This window comes from Telmatherina bonti, assembly GCF_933228915.1.
Source record: "Telmatherina bonti genome assembly, chromosome: 5".
Classification (NCBI taxonomy): Eukaryota; Metazoa; Chordata; class Actinopteri; order Atheriniformes; family Telmatherinidae; genus Telmatherina; species Telmatherina bonti.
In genome coordinates, this window is record NC_136623.1 from 36272567 (window position 1) to 36288869 (window position 16303).

At 41.6% G+C, this 16303-nt stretch overlaps 1 protein-coding gene across 1 annotated transcript in view; it reads left to right on the forward strand.

The window, feature by feature from the left end:
- Positions 1-15816, forward strand: part of abhd5a (abhydrolase domain containing 5, lysophosphatidic acid acyltransferase a) — a gene marked incomplete at its 3' end in the record, with an annotated part of 33425 nt that extends 17609 nt beyond the window's left edge. The window contains exons 3-7 of the mRNA XM_079240642.1: positions 4696-5071; positions 5594-5739; positions 6143-6254; positions 6531-6717; positions 15727-15816. Of these exons, the coding sequence (XP_079096768.1) occupies positions 4696-5071; positions 5594-5739; positions 6143-6254; positions 6531-6717; positions 15727-15816 (911 nt within the window). The remainder of the gene's footprint in view (positions 1-4695; positions 5072-5593; positions 5740-6142; positions 6255-6530; positions 6718-15726) is intronic.
- Positions 15817-16303: the final 487 nt, after the last annotated feature.

A 16303-nucleotide genomic window follows, 5' to 3' on the forward strand; every position in this document is an offset into this window, starting at 1 on the left:
CTTCCATGTGTCTGTCATGGCATATGGGTCGATAAACATTGCCTGCTTGCAAAAATAACTAGCATATTTGTTAAAAATATTTTCAATCATTATTTGCTTTCTTGTCAAATCTTCATTAATTATATAGTTTTTAATATTTTTCCATTTTTATAAAGATAAAGTGAAGTGTCAACATTTAAAAGACTCAACAAACTTAATATTGTGAACGTGTCTTTCAGTGGCTAACATTTTTCTGCATTGGTGGCAAAGGTGGCAGAGGTAGTGGTAGTGGTGGTGGTGGTGGTGGAGGTGAAAGAGGTTGCTGACAGTTGATGAAAAACTAGGTACAGAGACTAGCGGAGAGATGTTTATTTTCCCCAGGATCCTTGCGTGCCCACCTGGTACCTTTTAAGATGATCAATGCTGATCTTGTTGATAGCTTTTCCCATCAACCTTACTAATAGTGGAGGGACCAAGGGAGTCGGGATCCAGTTTACCCCCCTTCCGTTGCTGACTCCGAATGTTCTTTCTCCAGACCATGCCTCCCACCTGCAAGTTTTGAGGCTGTGCTTCCGCCTCAAATCAACCTGTTTTTTTTTTCTTGTTTTCCTGATTTCCCTGCACAATATGTCAAATCTGTTCCTACCTTGCTACCTAGTTTTTCGCATTATTATTCAAGAAATAAAAATGAAATTTGGTATAAAAACATGTGATTGATATTTGGTCAAGGTACCTTAAAGTCTTCTGCCACCTCCGATGGATAACGTGCTTCCCGCCCAAACATTAGAAAATATGGAGAGAAGTGTGTTGTCAACTGTTTTTTTTCTACATAAGCCAAACAAGACTGGACTGAGGTAGAGGTCCCAGTCACTCCTTTTATTCAGAAACAAGTTTAGCCATTGCTCTTAATAAGAAAGACAAACGTTCACACATCTTGAAAAGCCCAGTTTTAGTTTTAGACTTGGACCAAAAGAGAACAGACAAGTACAAAGAAAAAGGAACACCTCTTAAGTTTATATTTACCTTTGAATAGTGCCATTGAGCCTCTCTACCAAACCGTTTGTCTGGGGATGGTATGGGGTACAGAGACTTCTGTTGATCCCCAAGATCTGGCACACCCCAGTGTTGATCTGTGTAAAAAAACCTTTCAAGTGTAATATTGTTGCTTATATTAATATTATATTGCTTATATAATATTGTTGCTATTTATGCTTCTTTTACAACCACTGTAATGACTTTAATGTTTTACTAAAATCATTTTGTATTATCTTGGAGATTAAATTTACTTTTACAAATAAATCTTCATTGCCTTTTCATATCAATTAAAAAAAAACAAAAAAAAACAAAAACAATTTAAAACAACTTATAAAGTTTTTATCAGTCTCATCTGGTAAAACATACATGGTGTACAAACTCTTTTACCTAAGCTTAAGGATGGAGTCTGTGACCTCTGCTGCTGTTTTTTATTTAAGAGCATGTGCCTGTGCCCATCTAGTGCAGTAATCAATAAATACGCAGATGTATTGGTGGCCCTGGTCTGTCTTGACAAGTCTACCATTTAAGTCCATACCCACCAGCTCAAATGGTCTGTTAAAAGAAAGAATGAAACAAACAAAAACAGAAACAAACAAAGATAATTATAAACTACTTTGTAGTAAATCATTATTGTGATCATAATCCTTATGTATATTGTCTTTTAAGTTCTTCTTTTGGGAGGGCAAGGCACTGAATATGGTATAGTTTGAAAAAAGAAAACCAAGGCTAAAATTAGCTTAAATATTGTCAATAGATCATTTCTTGGAGTGTGCTTACCTTGATAGGCTTGTGTTCAGTGCTAACCTTGATACCTGCCCTGATCTGTTGGCACACAGTGCACTCAGACAACTATAGAGGATCATATATAATTTCAGTATTACATTTTTGTTTTGTGCTAGGTTAATTTGTTTATTGGTTATTGTTGTTAGTTTCTTGCTACACAAAAATGAAGTGATCAGTAATACGAAAAACACATTTGTAATCTTCCCATAAAGGAGGTGTGGTACATTTTGGAGATGATGTCACTTTAAGTACATGTCGGTAAATAGATAGAAAGGGGGACTTTTTTTTTAAAGATGTCAAGCAAGTTTTACTCAAGATACTTAATTATTCATGTATTTCTGTGATTTTATCAGAATTTATTTAAAATATGTGATATAGAATGGATTTAGTTAATTTTTATTAATCATCCATACTAGCACACCTGTGATTCTAAACTTGTTAAATAACTCATTTTTTTCACTGTATTTTTGTTTAATTTGGCTGCAGTGCGCCCCAATTTCACTTGCGTGAAATTCCTTAACAATTGAGTCTGCCCCCGATGACCCCCCCCCAAAAAAAAACAACTTTAGCCTTTGTCTCTTTTGCTGAGCCCTTGTGTCTGACGTAATAGAGCTTGTCATCTACGAGGGGGGAAAAAACGCATTTATTGGAAAGGGATGCTGTAGGCCTACTTATGAAATATCTAAGAAATGTGTTTTAATAGAGCATTTCATGTGGACTAATACGGCTTACCTTCCAAGCCAAACTTTGCTGCGCGTCTTCTTATCACATTCTGCTAGTGTTTATCACTATGTTCTGGATAGTCACCTTCTTAGGGAAATTTATCAACTCTCTATATTCCTCTTCATCCATTTTAGACTGCTTACTTACAATGTTCGCTATGCTAACAGGTATACAGATGTACGCAAATACCTGTGGTTAAAGTGCAAAAAACTATTGTGGACTAGCAAATTGCTTTACCTATTAGCTGTAAGGTGAGCTGTGTTTGGCTAAAAGAAATATCAACGACCTTTGCCACTGACAAAATTAGGAGGATTTTAGGGTGGGGTGGGGGGTCTTGAAGACAGATGCTTCAACACTCGTGTTATGTTTGTTTCTCAGGAACATCATTATTGCTTGTTTTGGACTTGTAAAGTTATGTAAAAGTGTGAGAAACCAAAAAAAAAATGTAAAGAAATATGGTTTATATGTCATGTCAGTCACAAGAATAACAACCATTTGAAGAGGCCTTGGAAATGTCTTCATTATATTTCTTGTAGACAGTTTGGCCTAATTTATATTTGAGAATAAATGCTACATTATTTTAATTTACTTAATTTAATTTAAAAATGAGATAACAGATTCTGACGGCCATCAGAAATGGTGACCTGGGTTATACTGGTTCTGTGAGGGTCACATAAAGTGTTTTCTGTATCCAGAATACAGTGGGGAGATGGAGGACTTCCTGAAAACATTTTTATTAAAGTCTGCGTTTTTTGTAAAGGTATGTAAAGTCACAAACCTCTGGTAGACTGCTGGTGTTACATTCCTATCCATCTGCAACAATCGGTGACGCATTTAGCTTTTTTATATTTCTTATTTATGTCAAGTTATACATATTTTGATCAGCACATCACCATAAAATGTGCCAGTCTATCAAATACTGTTCATCTTAAAATATATAAATACACATTTTACATTTATAGATACTGTACAGTTACTGTTTTTCTCATGGAAAGTGTCTTTCTGTTGAGTAACTTTTACTCCAGAAACACAATCAATTAGATGATAATCAAATATTTTAAAAAGTCAGATATGATCGGCTGCTTTACGTTCACTGGTGAGGATGAAATTCATTGTGTTTATCCTTCTGTAGTTTATGTAAATGCTCTTCTTCTCTCATCTTAGAAGGCGAAAAAACTCACTTTGCCCCTGCAGTCACAAATCCTGATAGGTCACATATTTTGGTGTAACAACGGCACTTCATGTCCCATAAAGGAAAATCCGAATTGTACAGTGCATTAATATCTTTATTTCAAAAGCAACATTGCATATACATAAAAAGCAAGAAAATCAATACTATGAAATAATAATAAAATTCATATTTTTAAGGTGATAAAATGTTTAAACAACAGATTAGTATAAAATTATTCACACTTAAATGGAAAATGACAAAACATAATATGTAAAAGTATAATAAAATGAAATGACCAATAATTTTCATGAACAGAAGCCAAATATCTAAACAGAACCTTATCATAACATGTTGTCATGACATCATGACAGGCTGCCATAGTCATGTGACACAGAAGGAATGCGCTGTTGCTGAGATTCACGTTCAGTTATGTAGCAAAGCTACAGAAGAGATAACGAATGGTGTGTTTTGTGTCAGCAGAATGGTGTCTCCATACTCAAAAATGATATAATCCAGTATTTTACAGGCTGATATTGCGGAGTACTCATGACAAAGATCTTTCTATATGAGGGCATTTAACAGAACGCAGATGACTGTAAAACTGGAGAAATTTGGCCTCTTATAAGAACTCTGGCGTTTTGGGTTGGAGGGAACAATATTCAGGAATGACAGTCTGGAAATAACAAGGGCATCACAGAGAAAGGACATAGGTATAGACCGATCTAAATTAAGGTACATCAGTGGTTCTTCGCCTAAAGACAAGAAGTGATGTGACAGTCTTCACTCCACACTCTATGAGACCTGACAGATTTATGGAATTTCAGAAAAAGGGTGGATCTCAGTAGAGCTTGTCTTCATCTTCGTGTTAGTAACTAAATGATGTTTTCTCTGGTAAGAGCATCATCATTGCAGCGTTCTGGATGCATTTTTTTTTCTCTTTTCTCAAACTAAATTAAATCCTGTGAAAAGCTTCTGCTGTTCTGTGTGATTCCCTTTGTTTTCAGGTATCAGCAGTGCTTTTACCAAACAGTTTATCCCCATTGCCAATGGCAACATGCTGTGGACCCTGACTTTTAATGCCGATGGCATGAAAGCCAGAACCCCACTAGTTCTGCTTCATGGGTTCGGCGGTGGAGTGGGTCTCTGGGCTCAGAACCTGGAAGCTCTTTCGCAGCGTCGGATGGTTTTTGCTCTGGATTTGCTGGGCTTCGGCCAGAGCACCAGACCTCAGTTCTCCACAGATGCTCAGAGCGCAGAGGATCAGTTTGTAGAGTCTATCGAGCAGTGGAGGACAGGGGTTGGTGTGGAGTCAATGATACTGCTTGGCCACAACCTGGGGGGATACGTAGCTTTGTCATATTCTATCAAGTATCCAGGCAGGTGGGTAATGTGATCTCTTCTTCAACATTTTGTGATACAGAACAGACATCTTATAGTTTTCTTGCATATGGTCTTAGTGTGTTTATCAATGACTTATAGTAAAGCAGTGATAGATTTATGTAATCTTAAACATTAAATGAGTCACACTTGATACTACAGTTTGGCAGGATTACTGTTCAGACTGTGGACTGAGCTTCAGCTTGTTTCGCCAGTTTTAAAACTGAAATGTTCCAATTCATGTGTTAATATGCATATTATTTATCAAATGCAGGATTTAAACTAGTTTGAAATCTTGATGGCTGACTACCCTTTGAACAGTTTGGTGATTCTGTGTCCATGCTAATGGTTTTTCATGAATGTCCTCCAACTCACCATTTGATTTTATTCAAGTCATTGTTTTTTGTCAATATAATGTTTCAATGCTTCAACTTATCTGTGGACAACTTTGAAGTGCGTGTGTGTGTGTTTCTCTATCTATTCAGTCAGTGAACTTATTTTATTCTGTTTTTGTCTGTCCTGAAGGGTTAAGCATGTCATTCTGGTGGAGCCGTGGGGTCTCCCTGAGGGTCAGGAGACCATAGATACCATCCCTGTGTGGCTCAAAGCTATCAGTGCCATGTTCAGTCCCTTCAACCCGCTGGCTGGGCTGCGACTGGTAGGACCACTGGGTATGAAATAAGTCACACCACCCCACTGGTTACATCTGGATGAGATCAGGGCTTGTCTAATACCTGAAAGAATGTGCACTTCAAAAAGAAAGTTTTGTGTGCTGGTTGCAGCTTTACGATCCAGGAAAGATAACACAAGAGGAAACACAGCTGATGCTGTGTCTTTGAGGGGATTACATGCAAAGAACCATATATATATATATATATATATATATATATATATATATATATATATATATATATATATATATATATATATATATATATATATATATATATATGCATGGTATATATATATATGTATATATAATTTTTTTTTTTTTTTTACATCTAAAATAACTAAATTTGTGATCTACATGTGACATCTACCAGTGACTTAGTGTCTCCTCTGTGGCCCCAGTAGGCCCCACTTTGGTCCAGACACTGAGATCTGACTTCAAGAGGAAGTTCTCCTCCATGTTTACAGACAACACAGTATCAGAGTACATCTACCACCTCAATGTACAATTCCCCAGGTTGGTCTGCTTCTACTTCTGTCTTACTGACAGACAAGACTTGATGACTACAGTATTATGTCCAGTGTCCTGCAGGTACTGGATGTTTTTCCTCCATCAGCACAGCAGATTCAAATGAATGGATCATTGACAGACTTGTGTAGAACTTTACATTAAACTGTGCAGATGAGCTTGATCTGAATCACATGTGTTGCAGTCGGGAAACCAACAGGACACTGGGCCTTGTGGACCGGATTTGAAGATCCCTGTGACATTGGTTCCTTTGTGTCATCACAGTGGAGAGACTGCATTTAAGAATATGAGTGCTCCCTGTGGCTGGGCAAAGAGGCCGATGCTGCCGAGGATGGACCAGCTACGGCCCGAAGTCCCCATCACCATCATCTACGGCTCCCGCTCCAGTATAGACGGCAGCGTGGGCAGCAGCATTAAGGACATGAGACCACAGTCTCACGTAGAAATAATAGTAAGTTAAATCTTGATGCCCTGCCTTCTCTGTTCATGAATTTAAGAATTTCCCCAGAACTCATATGAAGTTTCATTTTAACATTCTTTCAGGTTAATTTCCATTTCATATTGGTAAGAACTTTTAATACAACTCACAAGTTAGTCTAGTGCTTTGTCCTGATAGTAGTCCATACATTTTGTAATCATAAACAATAAGAAATATAATTACCCCTTCAGTTTACTGTGAATCTGTAAAAACTCTGACCAATCCAAATATTCGGACCGAAATGGAGTTGTTCATTTCTTATATTTCGTAAGCTTCTTCTCCCGGCTCCCCTCCTCCCCCTCCAGCAGCGCATACCTGATAACCACACCCTGCATATAAACACCGTGTTAGGATGAAAATACAAAGTAGTGAAGAAGAAACTCGGAGGGCAAACATGGCTGAGAAAATGCAGGAAGGATTTCCCGACCCAGCTCGGTTTATTTGCCTCCTCCTGCTAAACAGCCGAGAAAGAGAAAATCGTTGGTGGAAAAAGCTGCGACTGAAAAAGCCTCGGATCACACAAGGAGCAGAACCAGAGGGGGAGGAGCCAAGGCAGGGGGAGGAGTCAAGACAGGGCGCCACTTTCATATCTTGTTAGCTCCCCAACGTTACCTACCTCGGCTTTAATGTTCTTGAGAAAAAGTTTACATTTTATAGCAGCTGTAATTATGTCTGTACAAATGTTTATAACTACTTGTATGTATTTTTCTTATACAAGTCACTGTTGGAAGTAAGGTAAACCTAACATAAAAGTTAAAAAAAACCAAAACAATTATTAGATATAAAAATAAAACTTGAAGCACTCATAGAGCATTTGTGGGATTTGTGTGGGATTCATGTCCTTCAGAAGGGACCGACAAACAGTCTGGGAGAATATATATTCAGTCCAGGAACTTATTCCTGTTTTGTGTTCAGGGACAGTCCAACAGCATGTGTCCGAGCATGCCCTCTGGCATTTCCAAGATTTGAGGCTGACCCTTCAAGGCGGGTAGATGTTTTCCAGGAGCATTTTTTATTACATTGCTTAAAACCTCCTTCACACACCGATTACTACCAATTAATTAAATGCTTGAACATCGATAAACAGATTTAGTCACCTGTGGAACAGACAGGACTGAAAACAGGCTGTCCAACCCATTTAACCAATCCATTCGAAACCATTGGATTGTCAGTGAATACATTTGGATCCTCCTCCACTCCAACCAATCGCACCCCCACTTTAATGCTAACTGTGTAGGATCTTGAATTGTATAAGGCTTGTTCGAAGACTTTTGTACATTTTTACAGCTTTTGATATTAAATTCCGTTTTCCTCCTGTAAATAATGCGCCTAGGTCTGACTCCCACACTGCTTTAAGGGCAGAAGCAGACTCTTCTAAGAGAAGCGGTGAGATATATTGAGATGCTTTGTGTCCTGATACAGATATCTGTGTGTTGATGTCTGCATTGGGTTGTAGTAGAAGATATATAGAGGAGTAAATATCTCAGCTGTAAATAACGCCAAAACTGATGTTGGGGTAATCCAAATCAATCTGATGAATCTTTAAAAGACCTTGTTGTCCTTATTATAGAGAATACCTAGATCGACATTCACATTCCAGATAAATGAGTTGCATAACCTGTCAAATTGTAACATGGTTCATTTTGAGGACATGTGCTTTTTCTCACAGAGAGATATGCAGATGTAGTCTGCATATCATAAAATTAGGATAAAATGGACATTTATCTTCAGACATCTTGTAATATCAGTTCTGAATTTCTCCTATCAAGGCTCAAAATGAATGGATATGATCTGAAAGTTGTGTAATGTGTTTGCATTTGTGACTGTGGATGTTACACGTGTTCGTGTTTTCTTATGACATCAGAACCAACAAAATTATGAAATTGCAACTGATGAGGAGGAGGAGATTGAAGAAAAAGTATCTTGACTAGGCCCATATGTGCAGCTGTCTTTTGCTGTATCTCCATGAGTACTTTGCAGATTTCTGACATCTGTTTTACTTCAGTGACATAAAATTAGGATAAAATCCAACATGCATCATCAGACTACGGTCGGTTGGAAAAGGATCATTTATGTGTCCACATCAGGAAATGGATCTGAAAAAATTGGATTTGGTGCTGTGCAGACTGTAATGAAAAGATCTGAGACAGGCTTGCAAAAGTATTCATATCCCTTTTCATACCCACATTTTGACAATTTACACGCCACAAACATAAATATATTTTATTGGAATTTTATGTGAAAGACTAACACAAAGTGTCACACAGTTGTGAAGTACAATGAAAATTACGTGATTTTATTTTACAAAAAAATAAAAAAAACAAAACGGAAAAGTGCAGTGTGCAAAAGTATTCAGCCCCCTTTTCTCTGAGTGCAACCAATTGTCTTCAGAAGTTGCCTGATGACTGCTGAATGATTGAATGTTGGCCTTGATTGAATAATAAATTGTATGAGATGAGATGAAAATCAGGAAGGAACAGGTATGAGGAGATTACCTAAATAGATCTGCAGAATTATCTTACTTGAATTTTAATAAAAGAATTATGTTCAAGGATATTAAATTTAGATGTAAATACAAATTTAATCATTTAGTTTAAGTTTTGATGTACTGCTCGGACACCGCAGATGATTTTCAGAGCGCTATGAAAGATCCTACTTCAGACACAGATCTTCGGAGCTGGCTGGGCGGGTGGTTGGGTCCTGGGCAGCAAGTCTCCGGGGCTTGGACCGTTGGGCGTCGTGAAGGGTAGATCCGGAGCTACTCTGGTGCCTGAGGCCCGATCAACAGGTTCCAGCAGCGGTGTCCGGTGGCAATGAGCCAAATTGGTCAGAATAGGAGTAGTTCCAGGTTTCACGGGTAAAGATGCAGGGAAAAGGTTTGGAACCACGGTTCTGGTTAATCACTGATCTTACGAAAAATTACTGGGTAAAAATAAGCAATTGTTGTTGCACTTTCAGCAAAAATGTTAACTTCCTGTTCAAATTTATCTATCAAGATCTTGCGCAGGAAACAAAAACTGAACAAAGAAGAGTGAAGAAACGTAAGAAAAATTACGAGGAAACTTACAAAGACAGAAGGTTGCAAACAGTCAGAGAGAAAGCAAGAAGAAAGCAAAGAAGAAAAACACAGGAAGCAAGAAAGAGAAAGAACAAAGGCAAAAAGAGAAGTACCAAGTCAGAGCGGAAGTCCATTTTTAAACAGAAACCGCCCTGCTTGATCCAACCAATTACACGCTGTTTTTAGAAGCTTAATCAATAAGGACAGTTTAGATATTTTGACCGGCAAGATAGACATTCTTTAGTTGATCGTAGGGTGATGCTGGTACCTTCCTTTTCTTCCATCCTATTTCATGTGAACACAAGCTTGGAAGAAATTAACCAACAATTATTTAATAAAACATTCATAACTCCTCATGGTGTGTGATCAATTCAAAAGAATTTAATTAATTAACATAATCAAAGGTAAAGTTCAGTCAAACAATTTAAACAAAATCACTTAGCCATGTTAAGTCAGTCAAAAAAAACAAACAAAAAAAAAACAAGATCAGAAAACAAACTACACATCTGAGGAAGGGTCTGGAACTCTGGTGCTGGGGTCGCATAGGTATAATAATCTCTCTCTAATAAAGTTCACAAACATCAGCTCCAGTTTAACGGCTTGGTGGGAATTCCTGAAAGTAACCAAGTCTGCACTTATTCCATGTAAGCTCACACCCATCTGGAACAATCCCGACATCCTGCAAAACAGAAAGAAGATGATAAACTTCCCTCAGTGGAAAAATAAAGGAGTAAAGCAGTTAGAACATACAGTAGAAAATGGAAACTTTCTGCCATTTGATGTAATTACTTCACTATATGAATTCAGCAGCACCAAACGCGTTTTGTGCATCAGGAGCGGCAGGTTTCCATGTAAAGTCTATGTGGAGGGGGGCGCAAGGGGGCGTTGAGCTTTCTCGCGTCGCGCTTTGAGAGTCGGTGTTCGGCGCCGAAAATTTAAGACGTTTTTTAAGCTTGACGCGCGTCAAAAGCCAGAGATGGAAAATCTGAACTTTGGCCGCTCGACGCAGGGCGTCAACCAATCAGAGCTCACAGCTCGCAGCTCCTGGAGGATTTCTGTGGTGAACCCAGACATGGGGATGAGATGCCCTACGACAGTGTTCATGCATGTTCATGAAGTGTTCATGAAGCAGCCGCTGGCTTTCTGAAAATGCATCTAAACAAGTCATAATGATCGTCAGCGCTGCAGTTCTCTCCACAAACAAGAGCTGCAGAAACTCTGCTGTCCTAACAGCCCTAACTGACCCTGTCAGAGTTGCCAGTTTTGGCTGATTTCAGCTGCGCCGATCTCCACCAAGCTGCTCCGTCGGTAGCTCCGTATGTATAATGAAAAAGAAACCATATACTGTTACATAAGAATGCTGTTACTCCGTGCAATATTTAGGACAACCATTCCTTGCTAAAAAGCAGAATGTTACTGATTTGGCAACGTAGCAGGATACATTGCGTGGCAACGCTTTGTATGAGGGGGTGGGGGGGTGGCGTCTCTGCTAAGTCTCTGCTGCTGGCGTCTCTTGTTGCATTAACAGTGACTATCACTGCCCTACGACAACGTTCTCTAGCTTTATTGATTAAATAAAACCATGCCGTCTCTCTTCTGAATCATTCAGACTGACCGGAAAAAAAGCTCCGCCTCTCCCACTCCACTGCCGCTCGCTCCAGACAAATGTGCCAGGAGCATCAGAAGCGTTTCGGGCGTCAGACACAAAAGTGCCAGTTTAGTGACCAGTGTCAAGCGTTCAACGTTTGGTCTGAACACACCGTTAAAATACCACCAAATTAAATCTATTATAGGTAAGAAATACACCTCTGATCAACTAAACTTACAGTTACCTATCAGGGCTGCAGAATTCTTAAATCTTAAGGCCCCGAAGCTACTATCCAAAATGTACAGATTACTATCGAAGCTAGAAGATTCCATCTCTCTCCCAACTTCTAAATGGGAAGCAGACTTATCCAGTAACTTCAATCAAAATGAATGGTCACAAATCTGCTTAAACACATTCAAAATGACTAAGAATTCAAACATGCAATTAATACAATTCAAAATTCTACACAGAACTCATTATACGGGACACAGGATGTTCAGGATGGGTCTGTTACACTCACTTATCTGTTCACACTGTACTGACAACATGATTGACAGCTACTACCATGCCTTATGGTCTTGTCCACCTGTCCAGAGATTCTGGCTCCAGGTATGTAAAGATCTGTCAGACTGGTTTAAATGTAATATCCCTGCAAACCCCAAACTGAGCCTACTGGGTCACTTGGGTGAAAATAACATAGGGTTTAATTTAGCAAAACCAATCCTCAGCAGCCTGTGCATTGCAAAGAAAACTATCCTTGTGAACTGGAAAAGCAAACAGAATCTGTGTATCCAGCAGTTTAGAAATCTGTTATTAGATTACATCAGCATGGAAATGATGTCTGCCTCCTCAAAGGATCAGTCAGTTGAATTTCACTCTCTCTGGTCTCCTGTGATCAGCTCCATCACTTCGTGTAGGGGGGGGGGTGTGACCTCGTCCCGCTCGGGGCTAGGGAGTGGTTGGGTGGCTCAATTGGCAGTGGGTCTAGGGAGGACCCCTGGGCGGGGATCTTGGCTGCTTCATTGCTGGGGGGGCTAGGTTTCCAGACCTGGCGGGAGGCCTTGGGTGGGTCAGTGGTTGGACTTGCCTTGCGGTGGTAGGGCGAGGCTGCTGGCGGGGGCTGGATCGGCGGGTATTTGCTTTGTGACGGGTGGCCGTGCCACTGCTGGGTGGTCTGGGCGTGGGTCCTGGGCTCCGGTGCCCAGGGCTGTCCCCTGCTTCTCGGTGGTGGAGGGTCGGCCTCCGCTGGGGGTTGGGGGGGGGGACTGACCTGGATCTGCCGCTGCGGTGGGGGGCAAGTCCGTGCCCTGGTGCATGGCAGAGGGGAGATAGTACATGAGTGGGGTGGTGTGTGTGTGGGAGGGGTTAAGGGCTTGTGTATGGGGAATCTTGTGTTAAATGCATGGGAGGTGTTGGTGTTTATATAGAAAAGTGTGGGGTACATGTGTATGGGGCGTAGTGGTCTGTGTGTATGGGGGAGTGGGGTGATGTGTGTGTGTGTGTCTGTGTGTGTGTGTGTGTGTAGGGGGTAGGGGTGTGTATATAGAGGAGTGTGGGGGTGCATGTGTATGTAGGTGTATAGGTGCCTTCTGGGGCCGGTGGTGATTCTTTTGTTGTTGTTGCTGAGGGCCCTGGTTGTTGGGGCAGCTGCCCTTGGTCTGTCCTGGCCTTCGGGGGCCCCGGGAATGGGGGACGTGCCTCGTGCCGCATGCGGCTCATCTTCTTGAGGGAGGCGCGCTTCCCTCGGGACCTAAATCCCCGGACCCCTCTCCTTCCCTTCTTCCACCACACACAAGCAGGGCGTTGGGAGGTGGACACGTTGATCTAGGTAGTGAGAAAAGCCATCAAGGTGGTCTCGATCGCTGCACCCAGCATCGGTTCACCTCCCAGTTTTTTTTTTTAATTACACTTAGTCAACATAACACAAAAAACACACACTGACAAAACAGGGACATGTTTTGGGGGGCGGGCCATGCAGTGTGCGGTGGGCGGGGCTGCTTTGGTGGTCCCGCTCACAACATGATGTGGTTACTTCTTCCCAATTTTAATTGCATATAATACATTTCAAAATCATTCATAAGGCTGGGAAGGAGGGGGTGTCGATGGGGTCCTGCCACGCCCCTATTTCCACATCTTTGCCGGGGGTCGTTTGGGTGGGGGAGTAGTGCTGTTCACTGAACTTGGGTCTGGGCTGGCCTGGCAGGGGAGGAAGTGCTGTGGCCCTGGGTGGTGCTGGATCAGCTGCGCGTGTGGTGTTGTGGGGGGGCATTGGGTGGTGTCGTTGTGGGGCCCTGATCGAGGCCTTCCTGTCCCCTGCAACCCCGGGGGTATCCCACATGAGACATGTTGGGAAGGAAAGATGAGGGCGTGCAGGAGCAAATGGATGAAGTTGCGAATGGAATAAGAGTAGAGGGGGTAAGGGGAGGAATCAGGGTAAAAGAATTTAGGAAAGTGGATGGCCGCTGGGCTTCGGGGGAGGGAGGGGTGTATGCAGATGGGTGGGGGTGTGTATATAGGGGGTATGTTGGTGGTAGGGGGGAGTGATGGGGTGGGTGTGGGTATGTTGAAGTGTGCTTGTGTATAAGGAGGAGTGTGAATGTGGACAGAGGGGTGTAGGGAGGTGTGTGTGTGTGTAGGGAAAAATGGGTGATTAGAGTGGGAGCGGAGATTGCGTGGGCTGGACCCTCTGCCTGCAGGGGTGCGGGGTTGCTTTCAGGCTCTTGGGGGCGTGGGGCCCGCGCTCTGTCTGCCCGGTGACTGGCGGGGCCGGTCCTTGCTGCTCCGGGCCTGCTGGGGCCTGTTCCCCCTGACCGCGGGGGACTCTGGCTGGCGCCCTCCTCTGCTGCCTCGCGGTTGGGGTCTTCGCCTGGGGGGGAAGGGGGGGGGGGGGGGGGGATGGGGGGTTGCCGGTGGCCCAGATCTCGGGGGTCCTCTCACCTTTGTGTGTGGGGGGGGGGGGTCACACTGGCATGATCACTCTTCTCTGAACACGTTCCACTCTGCATGTTCTGCATGTGACACAGTCACCGAGTCGCAGGTTTATTCACTAACAGCAGCAAGTTTTCTGTTTCTTTCTCATTTATATTTAACTTTTTATATTCATAGTTTAGTTACTAAAGAAGAATGGGCAAAAATCTCCATCTCTAGATGTGCAAAGCTGATACAGACATACCCCAGAAGACTTGCAGCTGTAATTGCAGCAAAAGTCGGTTCCACAAAGTATTTACAGGGAGGTTGAATACTTCTGCACACTGCACGTTTCAGTTTTTTATTTGTGAAAAAAATAAAATAAAATCATGTGTAATTTTCATTGTACTTCACAGTTGTGTGACACTTTGTGTTGGTCTTCCACATAAAATTCCAATAAAATATGTTTATCTTTGATGAGTGTAATGTATCAAAATGTGGAAAAGTTCAAGGGGATCCTACAGTATGAATGGCGCTTTAGTCCAGGTGGAGGGAATTCCGCACTGGGCTTTGCCATGGACACGGCTTTGCCACTCCAGCCAGTTTCCTGCGCAGCTAGTCTCCTGATTACTGATCACTCACACTTGCTATATATTTATACTTCCGCTTTATAAACAGCAGCTCTCCCCCCACTCCTTGTCAGACCTTGTAACTGCTTGTAGCATATTGGACAGAGGGAAATATGTGAGTGAGTAGCTGAATAGCTGACATTCCCTGGCCCTGTCTCACTCACCAGCCCTGAAGATTACTCTTGGACTGCTTTCCCAGTTTTGGATCTCCTTCTGTCCCTGGATTATCCTTGGTTTGATTTCCTAATTTGATCCCTAATTGCCTCTTGGACACCTCTGCTTGACTTCCTGGTTCTGATCCCTTGGCTGTCTCCGTAATAACCACTTTAAGCCACGTCGCCATCAGCTTGGTGAGATCATGGTTCATCTCCCTGTTTGTTAATAAACTTGTTTTAAATCTTATCTGTCTTGAGGAGTCCTTCGTTACACCGACCAGTTCTGATCACCAGATTCAATTTTGGTCCAAAACCCTCAGTCATCTGCAGTATAATTGAGGCTAAAGAGGAATTCCATCTTCCAGCAAACCAACAAACCCAAACAGACATCCACATCAATGAACAGCTTCACCATAAAAGAGCCCATAAACGTATTTGCTGTCTTTTAATTGAATTATTTGTGTATTTTTATGTGTCGCTGGCGGTGCAAAAAGTTCAGATATTTATTGTGGTTTCATATTTTCAATTAAAAGAAGTTCGTAATTTATACAGGGGTGTGAAAATGTTTCATATGCACTGTATAAAGTATCTGTATGTCTAATTTTAGCATTTAACATTTTCTCTGGTTTATTATCCTCCATGCAGATCATCCGTGGAGCCGGACACTACGTGTACGCTGATCAGCCCGATGACTTCAACCACAAGGTTTTGCAGGTGTGTGACAAAGTGGACTGAAAGCACAGAGGAGCTTGGTCATTTAACTCCAGTGAAAAAGGGGACAAATATATGAAATTACATCAGTTCATCAGCTGTGGATCCCACTTTCCCAAAGAAAAAAAACCCTGGTTTTGTATATAACGAGCCCTTTCTGCAGTTTGACTCGCACACGAGGAGATTCTGAAGTTCACGTTGCATCAGCTGACCAGTGATTCAGCGTCTTCTCAGAAAGCAGAGTGATTACTCAGAGACGGCAGCATTTTTCAAGTAGTCTATTCAGACACATTTACTGACATTAATACTTTGTGTCACATCAACAAGCGGCCACACAGCTGATGAATCAGTTTCACACTGTCTTCTTAGAAGTGTCTTCTCTTAATGCTGTTTCCACTCAGAACACCTCAGTGCACAGTATGTTCTCATCATCTCCTGAAAAGTGGCTCACCAGGATGACCCTGTTTTTTGTTTTTTAGCCATGATAATATGTGGATGATGTGAAACCACT